Source organism: Ursus maritimus, unplaced genomic scaffold, assembly GCF_017311325.1.
Source record: "Ursus maritimus isolate PB19 unplaced genomic scaffold, ASM1731132v1 scaffold_12, whole genome shotgun sequence".
NCBI lineage: Eukaryota > Metazoa > Chordata > Mammalia > Carnivora > Ursidae > Ursus > Ursus maritimus.
This window is the reverse complement of record NW_024423564.1, coordinates 67524264-67538953: the sequence shown is the minus strand read 5'-3', so window position 1 is coordinate 67538953 and position 14690 is coordinate 67524264. Positions and strand designations below refer to the sequence as shown.

Below are 14690 nucleotides of genomic sequence, written 5' to 3'. Positions count from 1 at the left end.
ACTTTCTCAGGACTAGTTTCTTAGTCTCACTGTAGCCTGTGCTGGATGGACGAGATGCTGGTATCATGCCTGTTAGGGTCAGCCTCTCTTGTTCGGGGAAGAGCGCCTCTCGTGGCCCCAGTTCAGCCCCAGGAGCGATCTTTTGGTGTTTATGGGAGAGAAGGTTTGGGAGTTTCAGGGCTTTCAATATCCTAAATCCTCCTCTTGCCGCCCACCCCTAGCCCACCCTCCATAGCACGAGGACAAAAAGGTGCTTTATTGCAATGTCTTTATTGCATTACTGGAGCAAGTTGGCCAGACTGTCCCCTCTTGGGGAAGATAAGAAAACAAAAGACCAAAAAGTATCTCCCCTCACTTCTCCCCCCCCACCCTCCCCACAACTGCACAGCAATGTCTGAACACATCTGGTGACAAGAACAATTTGTAAAAGTGGTCTAGGAACTACATTATGAACTGTCCCAACACAAGACATATAGTTGGCTTCTTTGTGAATCAGATATTTTTACGTAAACTACATGGGGGTTTTTTTGTGGGTTTTTTTTTTTTTTTTGACTACATCAAAGACAACAGAAGAATAGGTTTTTCACAAGTAACAACAGGGCACCAAAGTCACATGCTGGAATTTGTAAGGAAACACGGTTGTTTGTTTGTCACAAGTGGCTAGAGCTAGAGCAAGGATGAGCAGTTGACAGCAGAGAGCCCAGCCAGGCCCCCATCTGCACCCTCTGCTCTGAGGCCACAGAAGCCTCAGAGAGGCCTACTCTGGAGTCTTAATTGGCAACAGAGACCATCTTGAAAACCAGGAATTGTCCAGATGCAATTCTTGGCCAAAAGGACCCCTGAGGCTGGTTCCTTGCAACAAGAAGAGGAGACCTATGGAAGACACCACATTGGCTATCAATGCTTCTTTAGAGCACATGAGGTCCAAAGTAAGTGGGAGGTCCCATCAAGGCTTGGAGATGGAGTAGGGGAGGTATTAGGAAGTCCTAACCTTGACCAAATCAGTGGTAAGGACACAGCCTATACAGTCCTGAGCCCTGGCCAAGATTTACTATCGATGATCAGGAAGAAACAAGATCATTGTTCTGTGATGAAATCTCCACCTGGAAAAGATGGTCATAGGACCTGTGTTCAGCCATCCTCAAGCTGCTTCCATGCTGGTGGCTGGCTTCCCTAGCCAGAAAAACGAGCCCCTCTAGTCTTAGTCTGTCTCTTTACTCTCTGCTTCGGTGAGGCTGCAGTTAGGATGCCACGAAAGAGAATCCCAGGGCCCAAATCATGGGACAGGACCCAGAGCTAGGCTCAGATGAAGGCTGCCAAGACCATGAAGTATAGGAGCTTCATACTACCCCTCCATGTGGTTAGCAGATTGGTCCCTATGCCATTTCCACTGGCTCAGGATCAAGCAAATCATATGGCAACTAGTCGGAAGAGTTATTTTCCAACTTCTCAAATGATCCCTAGGCCTTAGTTCCCACAAAGCAACAAATTCAAGAATGAAAAACAGGAAAGAAAAAGTGAAGGAATATAGGATTAAAAAAAGAGCAGTCCTTCGCCACAAGCCAGCCCTTACCTATAAGTGTAGGTACTAGACAGTGCTAACTCCCTCCCCACGCACCCTTTATGTCTGCCTGAAAAGAAGCAACACATGGTTCAAGGTCACAGGCATGCATCTTTACTCCCATTTTATTTTAAAAGAGAGTCAGAAAACACTAGATTTTCATACCAGAAAGGAGGGATTTCTTGCACCCAATCTTGAGCATCCAGCTGCTGAAGCAGGTTCAACACCAGGTGTAAGGCCATCCAGCAGCAACTAGCCTGACTTTACTCAGTAAAACCTTCAGCAAGACTTCAACCTGGCCCTGCGGAGAAGACATGTGCAGCTGGCTTTCAGTTAAGGGCTTAAGTCAGAACATGACACTGGAGGGAGGGGTTCCTCTGTCTGCCTCGCCTAATCCTGAAACCGTGATGGAACCAAAGAAAGGCCGAAGATAAGCCTTTCCCTTCCTATCCTCATTGTTAGTAACTCTAGAGGTTTTTCCAAAATTTTTAATCTACTTTTACATCATGGTCCATTCTAAACCCTGTCACCAAGATAAGTGCTCAGGGAAAGCGGTATTTATTTCTTTCATTCCACAACTAGAGCTTTCCTAGCTGCAAACCTTCTGCACCAAGACCCAGATATCGGCTGCTTCTCTAGTTCAGCCAGGATGCCTGACTGCACAGCTTTGGACTCAAACAGCTGACTCACTCTGAGCCTATTATGGTTCCAGCATTGGCTCAGAGGCAGCTGAACTCTATTTGTTGAGAGAGTGTTGACTGATGGGGGTGGGGCATAACGGAGGTAGGAGTACACGCCTGCCTCTAGCTCCACTCGCCTAGCTTCACTCAGCTGGAAGGCTTAAACCACATGGAGCAGAAGATTCCTGGCCTAAAATCAGGGCCACTGGAGCATGAGGACAGTCTGTGCACATCATCTTAATGGCAGGCTCACAAAAATGGCGAAGAGAAAAACTTCCAGATGGCTTTTACTAACAGTCTAAACTCCAAGCCATTATTTCCTCTCCTTACAGAAGTTTCAGAAACCACTGCATGGAAGCACACGGGTAATGTGGACGACCCTCACCCCAGACACAGAGCCTCCGGGTCTGTGAACTGCTGAGGCCCCTACTGTAGTCTGGCTCCCTTCCTGCTACAACCTTCGCCACCTATTGCTCCCCGAAGCCCTACCCTGCAAAGGACAGGGAGATGAAGGGAATTAAACCATGTTTACTGTTTTTGCAGGGCCTTTAAATCTGGGGAAGCACATATAAGACTGTTGCTGATATCATTATTTGGTATGTCAAGCCATCTAAAAGCACTGGATTGCACCTTTTCTTTACTCATACAAACAAGTTACAAAGGTTTTCAACAACAGATCGTTCTTTAGGCTAAGGAAACACCACACAAGCACCAACTTCATTTTATGATTCAAAGATCACCATGCCCACAAAAAGAACACTATTCCTCATCTCTGAGAAACAAGGGCAGGGCAGAAGGAGTTACACTGACCAATTTTAGTGTTTGCTAAAACTAACAAATTCTAGTTTTCCTTTCACTTTCAAGTTTTGGTACAGAAGTATGCATTCAGATACTAGTGCTGTCTTCTTCCATCAGACCTTAGTCTGGCAACAAACATTGTTCTGCTGAGATCAGTTTGGTTTCTAAACATAATGCTTCTTTAGAGGGAGGAGCTACTGAGATGCTGACGCCTAACTTAGGTTAGTTAGTAAAGTATCTTCAGTTGAAGGTGTTTTTACCCCCTTGACTAAGATTCTCTAAATGAAATCCCAAGCCTCCCCATTTCCTTTGGTTGTCTTTTTCACCAAATGCCATTCTACCACGGAACCAAACCAGGAACCAAAACAGCCCTCGTTTTGGGAGGAAGTTAAGAGAGACCGCCAGCTCAAAACAGAACTCCCCACAGAGCCAATCCCCTGTCACACTCTCAGAGACGAAGACCAAGAGACGTGGACTCTTCAGAGATTTTCAGATTTAACCCCCCACCCCCATCAAACCTAATGTGTTCTGTTGAGGGTGCCTGGCTAAACAAAACAAAAACCCCAATGAAAGAGACTTTCCAAAAAAACATCTGCTTCCAGCTTCCTATGTCAGTGCAGCGGCACAGCTGAGTCTCAGAGAACCTCAGGCCTCTTGTGCCCCCATCTCGGCCGGCTGCTGCTCGGCCTCTCCACATTCACAGAATCACTTCTTGTGCAAAACAAGCAGTCTACGTAGAAAGAATGCCCTCATAGTCTAATAAAAACTGTAGGAAAAAAATGCTAGAGAGCGACCTCTCTTCCCACTCCCTCTTTATCTGCAGAGTGAGGGCATCTGTGCGTGGACAGGGTAGGCAAGCCTGACGTTGAGGGAGTCGTTGTGCTGAACGAGGGATGTCTGCTGGTAATGCAGCACCAGCTCCTTCAGTGAGCTGTACAGGTTGTAGGGCTCTGCAAAGCCATAGCCCCGAGCAGTGCTGTAGATCACACAGTGCTTCACCTCCCCATCGGCACTGCAAAGACACAACACACAGACACCACAGGGAATTAAGGCAGGTCACGACAGATGAAGAGACCCCAAATGACCAGAAGTCTGAAACAATGTTTCTGCAACAAGGAGGTATAGAAGTGTTTTGTCGAAGTTTGTAAAATGTCACATCCATGTGTGTCCCCTCACCCCTTATAGACTTATCATAGAGATATCTTTCACCTCTCACCAAGACCTGGTGGAACGAAAATGGATGGCTGCACTTAATCTTCAGCTCTGCGTCTTCATGAGGCAAGAATGCACTGGAAAGAGAACGCTTTTTTTTTTTTTTAAAGCATACAAATCAGTGATTTTTAGAATATTCACAAGGTTGTGGAACAATCACCACTATCTAATTCCAGAATATTTTCATCACCCTAAAAAGAAACCATGTACTCATTAGCAGTCACTCTGTACGCCTCCTCCCCCTGGACCTTGGCAAAACATCGACGACTTTCTGTCTCTACGGATTTGCCTATTTTGGCATTTCATCTAAATGGAAACCTTCGGTACCACACAACCTTCTGTACTTTCACCTTAGCATACTTTCGAAGCTCATCCATGTTGCACATACATCAGTACTTCATCTGTGGCTGCGTAACAGTCTGTCTGGATACCCACATCCTGTTTATCCAGTCATCAACGGAGGGACATTTGGGTTGTTTCTACTTTTTGACTATTATGAATAATGCTGCTCTACATTTGTGTACAAGGTTTTGTACGGACGTACGTTTTTAATTCTCTTGGCTAGAGAGCCAGGCGTGGAACTGCTGAGTCATAGGTATCTCTTTTTGAGGAACTGCCAAACTGTCTTCCAAAGTGGTTGCACCATTTTATACTCTAGCCAGCAGTGTACGAGGGTTCCAATTTTTTTTTTTTTTAAGATTTTTATTTATTTATGTGACAGAGAGACAGCCAGCGAGAGAGGGAACACAGCAGAGGAGTGGGAGAGGAAGAAGGAGGCTCCCAGCCAAGGAGCCCGATGTGGGACTCGATCCCAGAACGCAGGGACCACGCCCTGAGCCGAAGGCAGACACTTAAGGACTGCGCTACCCAGGCGCACTGAGGGTTCCAATTTCTATACATCCTTGTCAACCCTTGTTATTGTCCTTTTTTATTATAATAATCCTAGTGGTATCTCATTGTGGTTTTGATTTGTACTTCCCTAAGGACTAATGATGTGGAGCATCTTTTCATATGTTTATTGATTATTTATAGATCTTCTTTAAAGGAGCCCTTCAACAGATGACTGGATTAAGAAGTTGTGGTCCATATATACAATGGAATATTACTCAGCTATCAGAAAGAACGAGTTCTCAACATTTGCTACAACATGGACAGCACTGGAGGAGATAATGCTAAGTGAAATAAGTCAAGCAGAGAAAGACAACTATCATATGATTTCTCTCATCTATGGAACATAAGAACTAGGATGATCGGTAGGGGAAGAAAGGGATAAAGAAAGGGGGGGTAATCAGAAGGGGGAATGAAACATGAGAGACTATGGACTATGAGAAACAAACTGAGGACTTCAGAGGGGAGGGGGGTGGGGGAATGGGATAGACCGGTGATGGGTAGTAAGGAGGGCACGTATTGCATGGTGCACTGGGTGTTATACACAACTAATGAATCATCGAGCCTTACATCGGAAACCGGGGATGTACTGTATGGTGACTAACATAATATAATAAAAAATCATTTAAAGGAATATCTATTTTCTTTGGTTAAGTTCTCAGTAGTGCTATTACTGAGTCATAGGGTAGTTCTATTTTTAATCTTTTAAGGAACCTCCATACTGTCTTCCAGAGTGGCTGCACCAGTTTGCATTCCCACCAACAGTACACAAGGGCTCTTTTCTCTCCACATCCTTGCCAACACCTGTTGTTTCTTGTGTTGTTGATTTTAGCCATTCTGCCAGGTGTGAGGTGGTATCTCATTGTGGCTTTGATTTGCATTTCCCTGAGGATAAGTGATGTTGAGTATCTCTTCATGTGTCTGTTGGCCCTCTGTATGTCTTCTTTGGAAAAATGTTCAGGTCTCCTGCCCATTTTTAATTGGGTTATTTGGGTTTTTTGTGTGTTGAGTTGTCTAAATTCTTTATATATTTTGGATATTAACCCCTCACTGGATATATCATTTGCAAATGTCTTCTCTCAGTCAGTAGGTTGCCTTTTTCTGTTGATGATTTTCTTCACCAAAAAAGACACATGCACCCCTATTTTACTGAAGCATTATTTACAATAGCCAAGATATGGAAGCAACCCAAGTGTCCATCAAGATAGATGAATAAAGAAGATATAAGAGATACACACATAGAGGAATGTTACTCAGCCATAAAAAAGAATAACATCTTACCACTTGCGACAACATGGATGGACCTGGAAGGTATGATACTAAGTGAAATCAGTCAGAGAAAGACAAATAACCATATGATCTTACTCATGTGGAATTTAAGAAACAAAACAAATGAACAAACAAGGGGGGAAAAAAGACCAAAAAACCCTCAGACTCTTAAATACAGAGAATTGGTGGTTACCAGAGGGAAGGTGGATAGGGGGATGGGTGAAATAGATAAAGGGGATTAAAAGCACAAGTTATCTTGCTTAACTCTGAGAAACGTATAGAATTGTTGAATTACGTAGCACACTTGAAACTAATGTAACACTATGTTAATTGTACATGAATTTTTTTTAATGTCTATCCAAATCCTTTGGCGTTTTTTTAAATGTCCATTTTTTTAAATATCCATCCAATTTTTAAATTGAGGCCCTTGGTTTTTGTTTTTGTTCTTTTTTTTTTTTTTTACAGTTAAGGGTTATGATTTAGACACTAGTTGCTTAACAGATACATAATTTGCAAATATTTTCTCCCAATCTGTGGGTTGTGTTTTCACTTTGATAGTGCCCTTTGATATAAAATGTTTTTAATTATGGTGAAATCAAATTTATCTAGTTCTTCTTTTGCTGTTTGTGCTTTTGGTTTGTAAGAAACCACTGCCTAATTCAAAGTCACAAGGGTTTATGCCTATGTTTTTGAAGTATTTTATACTTTAACTCTTACATTTAGGTCTATTATCCATTTTGAGTTAATTTTTATATATGATGTGAGGTAGGGGTCCAACTTTATTCTTTTGCATATGGCTTTCCAGTTATCCCAGCTTCATGTGTTAAAGTCACTATTTCTTCCCCATTGAATGGTCTTGAGACCCTTGTTAAAAACCAACTGACCATAAATATAAGGGTTTATTTCTTGACTCTCAATTCTATTCATTGATCTAAATGTTTATCCTTGTTAGCACCTCACAATTTTGATTACTACACCTTTGTTTTGTAAGTTTTGAAATCAGGAGGTGTACTTCAACTTTTTATATTCTTTCAAGATCATTTTGGCTGTGCTGGAGCCCTTGTACTTTCTTATAAATTGTAGGATCATTTTGTCAATTTCTGCAAAAGTCCAGCTGGGATTTTTGATAGGGATTACACTGAACATGTAGATCAATTTGGGAAGTTATTTCTATCTTAACAATATTACATCTTTTAATCCATGAACACAGGATGTCTTTCCACTTACTTAGGTCTCCCTTTAAGTTCCTTCAATGATGTTTTATAGTTTTCACCATACAGCTCTTGCACTTCTTTTTGTTTTAATCCTAGGTATTTTTGATGATACTATATGTAGCATGCCTTCTTCATTTCATTTCCAGATTGTTTATTAATGGTATTTAGAAATACAACTGATTTTTGAATTCTGATCTTTTAACCTGCAACCTTGCCGAACTTATTTGTTAACTCTAATAGTTTACATCTTCCTTACCAAACTGGATGCTTTTTACTTTTCTTGTCCAATTACCCTAACTAGAACCTTTTGTACAATGATGGTTAGAAATGGTGAGAGTGGATCTTTGTTTTCTTCCTGATCTTAGGGGAAAGCACTATCTTTCACCAGTAAGTATATTAGCTCTGAGGTTTTCATAGTTACCTTTAACAATTTGGGGAAGTACCCTCCTATTCCTAGGTTGTTCATCCTTTTTTTTTTTTTTTTAACATGAAAGAGTGCTAGATTGTGTCAAATGCTTTTTGTGATTCTACTGAAATAATCATGTGATTTTTGTCCTTTATTCTATTAATGCGGTATATTATGTTCATTATTTTGTCTTTTGTTTTCTTTTATGTTGAAAATGCCCTTGCCTTCCTGGGATGAATTCTACTTAGTCAGGGTATATAATCCTTATATGCTGCTGGAGTTGCCTTGCTAGTATTCTGTTGAGGATTTTTGTTTCTATGTTCCTAACGGATATTGGTCCATAGTTAACTTGTGATATTTTTGTCTGGTTTTGGTATCACAGTAATACTGCCCTCGTGAAATGAGTTGGGAAGTGTTCTCTCCTCTTTTTTTGGGGGGGGGGAGTTTGTGAAGGACATCTGTTAATTTTTTTTTTTTTTTTAATATTTGGCAGAACTCACCAGTGAAGACAATTGGGCCTGGGCTTTTCTTTGTGGGTAGCTTTTTTTAAATTATTAATTCAATTTCTTGTTATAGTTCTATTCAAATTTTCTGTTTCCTCTTAAGTCCATTTTGGTGGTTTTTGTGCTTCCAGGAATTTGTCCATTTCATCTGGGTTTTAATTTTTGGTATATGATTGTTTATAGCATTCCCTCATTATCTTTTTTTTACTTCTATAAGGACAATAAGTAATGACCCCTCTTTCATCTTGATTTTAGTAATTTGTTTCTTCTCTGTGGGGATGGGGGCAGTTTAGCTAGAGGTTATAATTCAGTTCTATCCCAACTTTTGGTTTCACTGATTTTCTCAATTGTTTTCTACTCTCTATTTCATTTACTTCCATTCTAATCTTTATTATTCCCTTCTTTTTGCTTGGGTTTAGTTTGCTCTTCCTTTTTTAGTCTCTTAAGGTGGAAGGTTACTTTATTAATATGTGATCTCCTTTTTTTAACATAAATGTTCACGGTTATAAATTTATCATTTAGCACTGCTTTAGCTGAATTCTGTGAATTTTGATAAGTTGTGTTTCTGTTTTTACTCATCTCAAAGTATTTTCTAATTTCCCTTGTTTTTTTTTTTGATCCATTGGTTATTTAGGAATGTGTTGTTTACTGTCCACATTTGAGGATTTCCCAAATTTCCTGCTGTTTTTGATTTCTAGTTTCTTTCCACTATGGTTAGAAAACATATTTTGTGGGATTTCATTACTTTTAAATGTATCGAGACTGTGGCCTAACCTATGGCCTATCCTGGATAATGTTTCATGTGCACTTAAGAAGAATGTATATTCTGCTGTTGTTAGGTGGAATGTTCTGGATAGGTCTATTAGATCTAGTTGTTTTATAATATCGTTCAGATCTTCTGCTACCTTTCTGATCTGTTAGTTCTATCTCTAATCAAATTTCTTATCCCAAATGGCAATAAGGATCACAAGTGCTCACTACCTGAATCCTTAACCTAGTGAATACAGGCATTGCTAGCTGCAGGTCTTTACCCTAAGAAGGCTGTAGAGTTAAGCAATTTCTTCCTGGGCTTCTTGATGATATCATTAATAGAAATTAAAATGGAAGAACAAATGAGTTCCATGTGTGACTTCCTACTACATGATCATGTTAATTTTGCTATGAAAATCTAAAAAACTGAACATACTCATATTCCTACTTCAGCAAATGTTCTAAGTATACTGGGATATTACTGTAGGCAGGCTTCCTGTAACCAGAATGGCTGGCAAACAAGCAGGAGTCTTTGTGATGCCAGACTCTTTTGCTTCCAACCACCCTCAGTGTGAATGCCAACATGATATAAAACTGCAGGTGGTATTCATAAGCAAGGGAAATCCACATTGCTGTGGACTTAAGTCTGGTCAAGTCTGTGGCTAAAGGAAGGAGAAAAAGAATACACCTCCTCAAGATACTCAAGCTGCTCCTTGGTCTCCCAGGAATTAGCTGAGCTGCTGGGCAGCACCTTCCACCAACCAAAGTCCTTAACCCACAGGATGCCATCCAATGACCTGGGTGAAGGTGAGGGTACCAACGCAATGGGCTTATTGCCTTTCTTCTTATTATTTTTAAAAGATCTCAATTTCTGTAAGAACCATCCTATCCTGACATTTCCACTCAGATAACTTAAGCATTTCCACTCAGGTAACTTAAGCAGCCCAGGTTAGAGAGAAAAGAATGTTTTAAATAATTGTAGGGGCACCTGGGTGGTTGAGTCTGTTAAGCATCTGACTCTTGGTTTCAGCTCAGGTCATGATCTCAGGGTCCTGGGACCAAGTCCCAAGTCAGGCTCCGCGCTCAGTGGGGAGTCCGCTTCCCCTCTCCCTCTGCTCCTCCCCCTGCTTGCATGCTTACTCACTCCCACTCTTTGTCTCTCTTAAATAAATAAATCTTTAAAAAATATTTAAATAATTGTATCTTTGCAAAACAGTAATCCAACGCACTTTTCAAGTCCTCCCCCATATTCTGCCCATAGATATCCCATTATTCATCCTTTCAAAGTCCAGTTCTAATGTTACAACTTCTATAAAACCTCCCAACCCTCTCCATCTCCACAAGAATTAGCAGTTCTTCATATTACAGCCTGCTGATGATACCTATTTCACAGTGAATTCTATTTATCTTGGATATTTAATTGTGAAATGAAGAAAGTATGGTGAAATGGAAAAACATGGGCTTTGAAACCAGGTAAACTTGGATTCAAACTCTGACTCCATAGATAGACCACTAAGGACAAATGATCATGTAAAGCACTGAGCACTCTGTTAACATGAGGGGCTTTGTCCATCCTCACCACCTTGCCCTCTTTGAGGGCAAAATCATTTTGTTATTTTTGCTTGCTTTCTGACATGTCCATCAGTAGGATCATTATCATGATATTGGTAGATAACATTCACTTATTATGGACCAACACTGATCAAAGCAAATTACATATATTAACTCATTTAATATTTATAAAAACCCTCAAGTAGATATTATTATTCTTATTTTTCAGATAAGGACATGGGACAAAGAAAGGCTAAGTAATTCACCCTGGGTCACACATCTGGTAAGTAGAGTCAGGATTTGAATGCAATATATTTGGTACCAAAGCTTGCTCTCATAACAATCATACTATACCTTCACTCTAAGTGTGGTCTTTGTCAATAAAGGAGTATATACAACACTTAGGCAAAATGTGACAGGCATGGTTAGTTGTCCCCAGAATTTCCTTTCCATTAAAAGGAAACTAACAGAGGCACCTGGTTGGCTCAGTCAGTTAAGCTTCAGACTCTTCATCTTGGCTCAGGTTGTGATCTCAAGGGTGCTAGGGTGGGATCAGGCCTCACCGCAGCGGGCTCCGTGCTCAGCAGGGAGTCTGCTAGAAGATTCTCTCCCTCTGTCCCTCCCCCTACTCTCACACACTTGGCGCTCTCTCAAATAAATAAATCTAATTAAATAAATAAATGGATGGATGGATGGAAACTAATAAAACAGGCTTTTCCAAACAAAGTCATAATAGCATCTTATGGAAAATACCCAACATTTTTGATCACTACCCCAACAGAATACTACGTAAGTGCAAAATTTAGATAGTTCTTCTTCTGAAGTAAAAACAGTTCTAATCAAGCCTTACTTAAACTGACACAGAAGCCCAAATTAAACATGCAGGAGACTACTACAAAATTATGTGATCTTTTTTAAAAAATTTTTTTCAACTAATTTATCTATTTAAAGTAGGCTCCACAACCAATGTAGAGCTTGAACTGATGACCCTGAGATCAAGAGTCACACCCTCTACTGACTGAGCCAGCCAGGCACCCCTCCTTAGACGATCTTTCAATTGAAGATCTCACATTACTTTTCACAAATACCTGAAAATACAATAGCAACATTGCAGGGCTAATCTGCTTACCATTTGAAATTAAAATCCCCCAAATAATTTCAGATATCTTTTCTCCTAAAGCAACTAATCGTTTTCTTTATACAAATATTAAAGGTCTAAGCCATAGGTCCTCATTACTGTACTTCAAATAATTTTAACTGAATTTTATGAAGGGCTGAGTTTCTATTAATCAATGCAGAAATTTTCAAAATGTTAAACCCCCAGAGAAGACTTACACCACAGAGCAAGCATAACATCCTTTCTTGCTACTCTCACGAATTAAAAATGCACCATCAGGTTTCCCATAAAGCAAGTCCTCTGCTTGTACTCGATTGATATCCTCAACAAACCAGGTTTTCTCATCATAATGGGGCAGGTTTTCATCTTCCTCATTGATAAAATAGGTCCTAAAAATTAAATGTTAAAATATTATTCTAACAATCAGGTTACCTACATCTAAAAGCAAACTCATGAATAAAACACTCTTCTAAATCTTTAACCACGAAATGACAAAGTAAAACTACAATTTCTTGGACGTTTTTTAATAACTTCATTATTTGCTATTTGCAAATAATAACTTCATTATTTGCAGAAAGCACAAAATTCATGCATCTCATCCAGTCAGCTGACACAGGAATGTCTGAATGAGCAATGTTTATGCATGCAGCTTTCACGTCAGGTCACGTGGCTCAGCAGGTCTCTGACCTCAAGTGCCTGTAGCAATTCAATTTAAAAGAGGTGCAAAGTTCTTGATTCAATGTCCTCAAGTGACAATGAGAGTCAACATTTAGCATGTATAAAGGCCCATGTCTTAGATGGGGAACAAAACCCTCTGATAGAAAGGTAGAGAACTTACTCATCAGCCTCCTCATTCTTGATTCCCAGCCAGGCATTTAGGCGCTTCTGTCTCACTCCTTTGTGATTGAGCCATCTGCCAGAAGGAAGACATCACTGTCAGTATCTGTGCAAACTCAGCCTGAAGTAGACATGTCCAAGCCAACAAATTTCCGGAGTCCAGGAACCTCTTATTTTAACCCACTCCCACTGAAAGTGGCCCGAGATTTCCTTAAACTAGTTTCTCCTTAACTCTTCCTCCAACTTTCTGCAAAAAAGCAGAAACACAGGGAGTTACTTGAAATTACGCACTTCTCTCATGTTTCATTTTCCTTTTCTAGAAGATTGTACCACCATAAGCACATATATACTTGTACTCAAACACACAGGGACATCTGTTTCTGAAATCATTGGTTATGTGAGCATGGTGTCACATTTGCAATCCCCGCTAAGCCAGAAGACTCAATTCCTGTGTGGCCCACTATACTGAGTTAAACATTCTAAAACAATTTCAAGGTCTGTTCTTGTACCTAAGCAAGCCACAAGAAACTCAGGATGGCAATCTGAGTAATTAATACAAATTTACCTCATCACTAGGCAAATCATAGTATTTTATTTTTTTTAAGGAATCATTTTTTTAAAGATTTTATTTATTTGAGAGAGAGAACATGAAAGAGAGATAGATCACGAGCAGGGGGAAGGGGTAGAGGGAGAAGCAGACTCCCTGCTAAGCAGAGAGCCCAATGTGTCAATCCCAGGACCCTGAGATCATGATCTGAGCCAAAGGCAGACGCTTAACTGACTGAGCCACCCAGGCGCCCCAAATCATAGTATTTTAAAATATACCAAAATTTTAGATGTAAAACAACATACCATTAAATTTAGTTCCACTGACATGGCCACTGGTCTAAAAACTTGAGTGAGTATAAAAACTTTCTCATTCTTCACCATCCTCCAACCAGGCTCCTGATCATTTAGGTCTCCTCATAAACATCATCTCCTCAGGGAGGACTACCCTAATTATCCTAACTAAGGCAGTCCCCTTGTCACTCATTCTCTATATTTTACTTTATTCTATCATCTTCATAGCACTTGCGTGAAATTCATTATTTTATATTTTCACTTAGGCTGGTCTCCCCCACTAAAATGTAAGCTGCTTTTAAGAAAGGGGTCTCTGTCCTATTGTTCATGGCTATTCCCAATGCTGAAAACAGTGCCAGCATATAGTAGATACTCAATAAATATCTCCCTAAATACCCTAGTTATCTTTATTAGCAGATAATGATTTATCACCCATGGTATTATCTGAACTCTTTTATATTTAGTTTACATAACTCGTTAAAGGAACTTTTCAAGGTCTAGTTTGCCACACTTATTCATGCCTTTTGGGATGGTATATTTTTTAATAATCTCATCACTTTCCAGAGCAAACAAGGGCTTCCATTCATTCTTTTGGTCCGTGGCATAAGCCTTCTTCTTGGGCCTTTCTTCAGCTTCATTATGTGACCAGAATCACATAACCTTTCCAAGAGCAGACACACCCTGATTTTAGTCAAAGTACCTGCTTGCCTTGTTTCCAAAGCTCTTCTGTATGCCATGTGTACTTGCTTGACTTTTTTTTTTTTTTTTTTGGCCACAACAGCAAACTGAAGTGATCTCTAGAGAGGGGTTACTAAAAACTACTCAGCACAGCATAGTTCTAATTGTTTGCCCCCAAAACTTATCACCTTAAATTTTACTCTACTGAAACTCAATAGCCACTGTTCCCCACCTCTAAGCTTTTTATTATCTCCCCTCTCCCTTTTTCATACAAAGAAACCCTGAAGTCTAAGGAAAATCCAGTCAGAGGTCTTTACTTTGTCTTCTACCAAGAGTTTGAATCAAGTTGTGTTACATGCACGAAAGTCACCTATAAACATATTTCG

At 40.1% G+C, this 14690-nt stretch overlaps 1 protein-coding gene across 1 annotated transcript in view; it reads right to left on the bottom strand.

Annotated features, from left to right (window-relative positions):
- Nucleotides 1-254: 254 nt before the first annotated feature.
- PIK3R3 (phosphoinositide-3-kinase regulatory subunit 3) overlaps nt 255-14690 on the bottom strand; it is a 135243-nt gene continuing 120807 nt past the window's right edge. The window contains exons 8-10 of the mRNA XM_008699270.2: nt 12788-12862; nt 12168-12338; nt 255-4051 (exon numbers count right to left, since the gene is read on the bottom strand). Coding sequence (XP_008697492.2) covers nt 3853-4051; nt 12168-12338; nt 12788-12862 — 445 coding nt within the window. The 3' untranslated portion in view covers nt 255-3852. The remainder of the gene's footprint in view (nt 4052-12167; nt 12339-12787; nt 12863-14690) is intronic.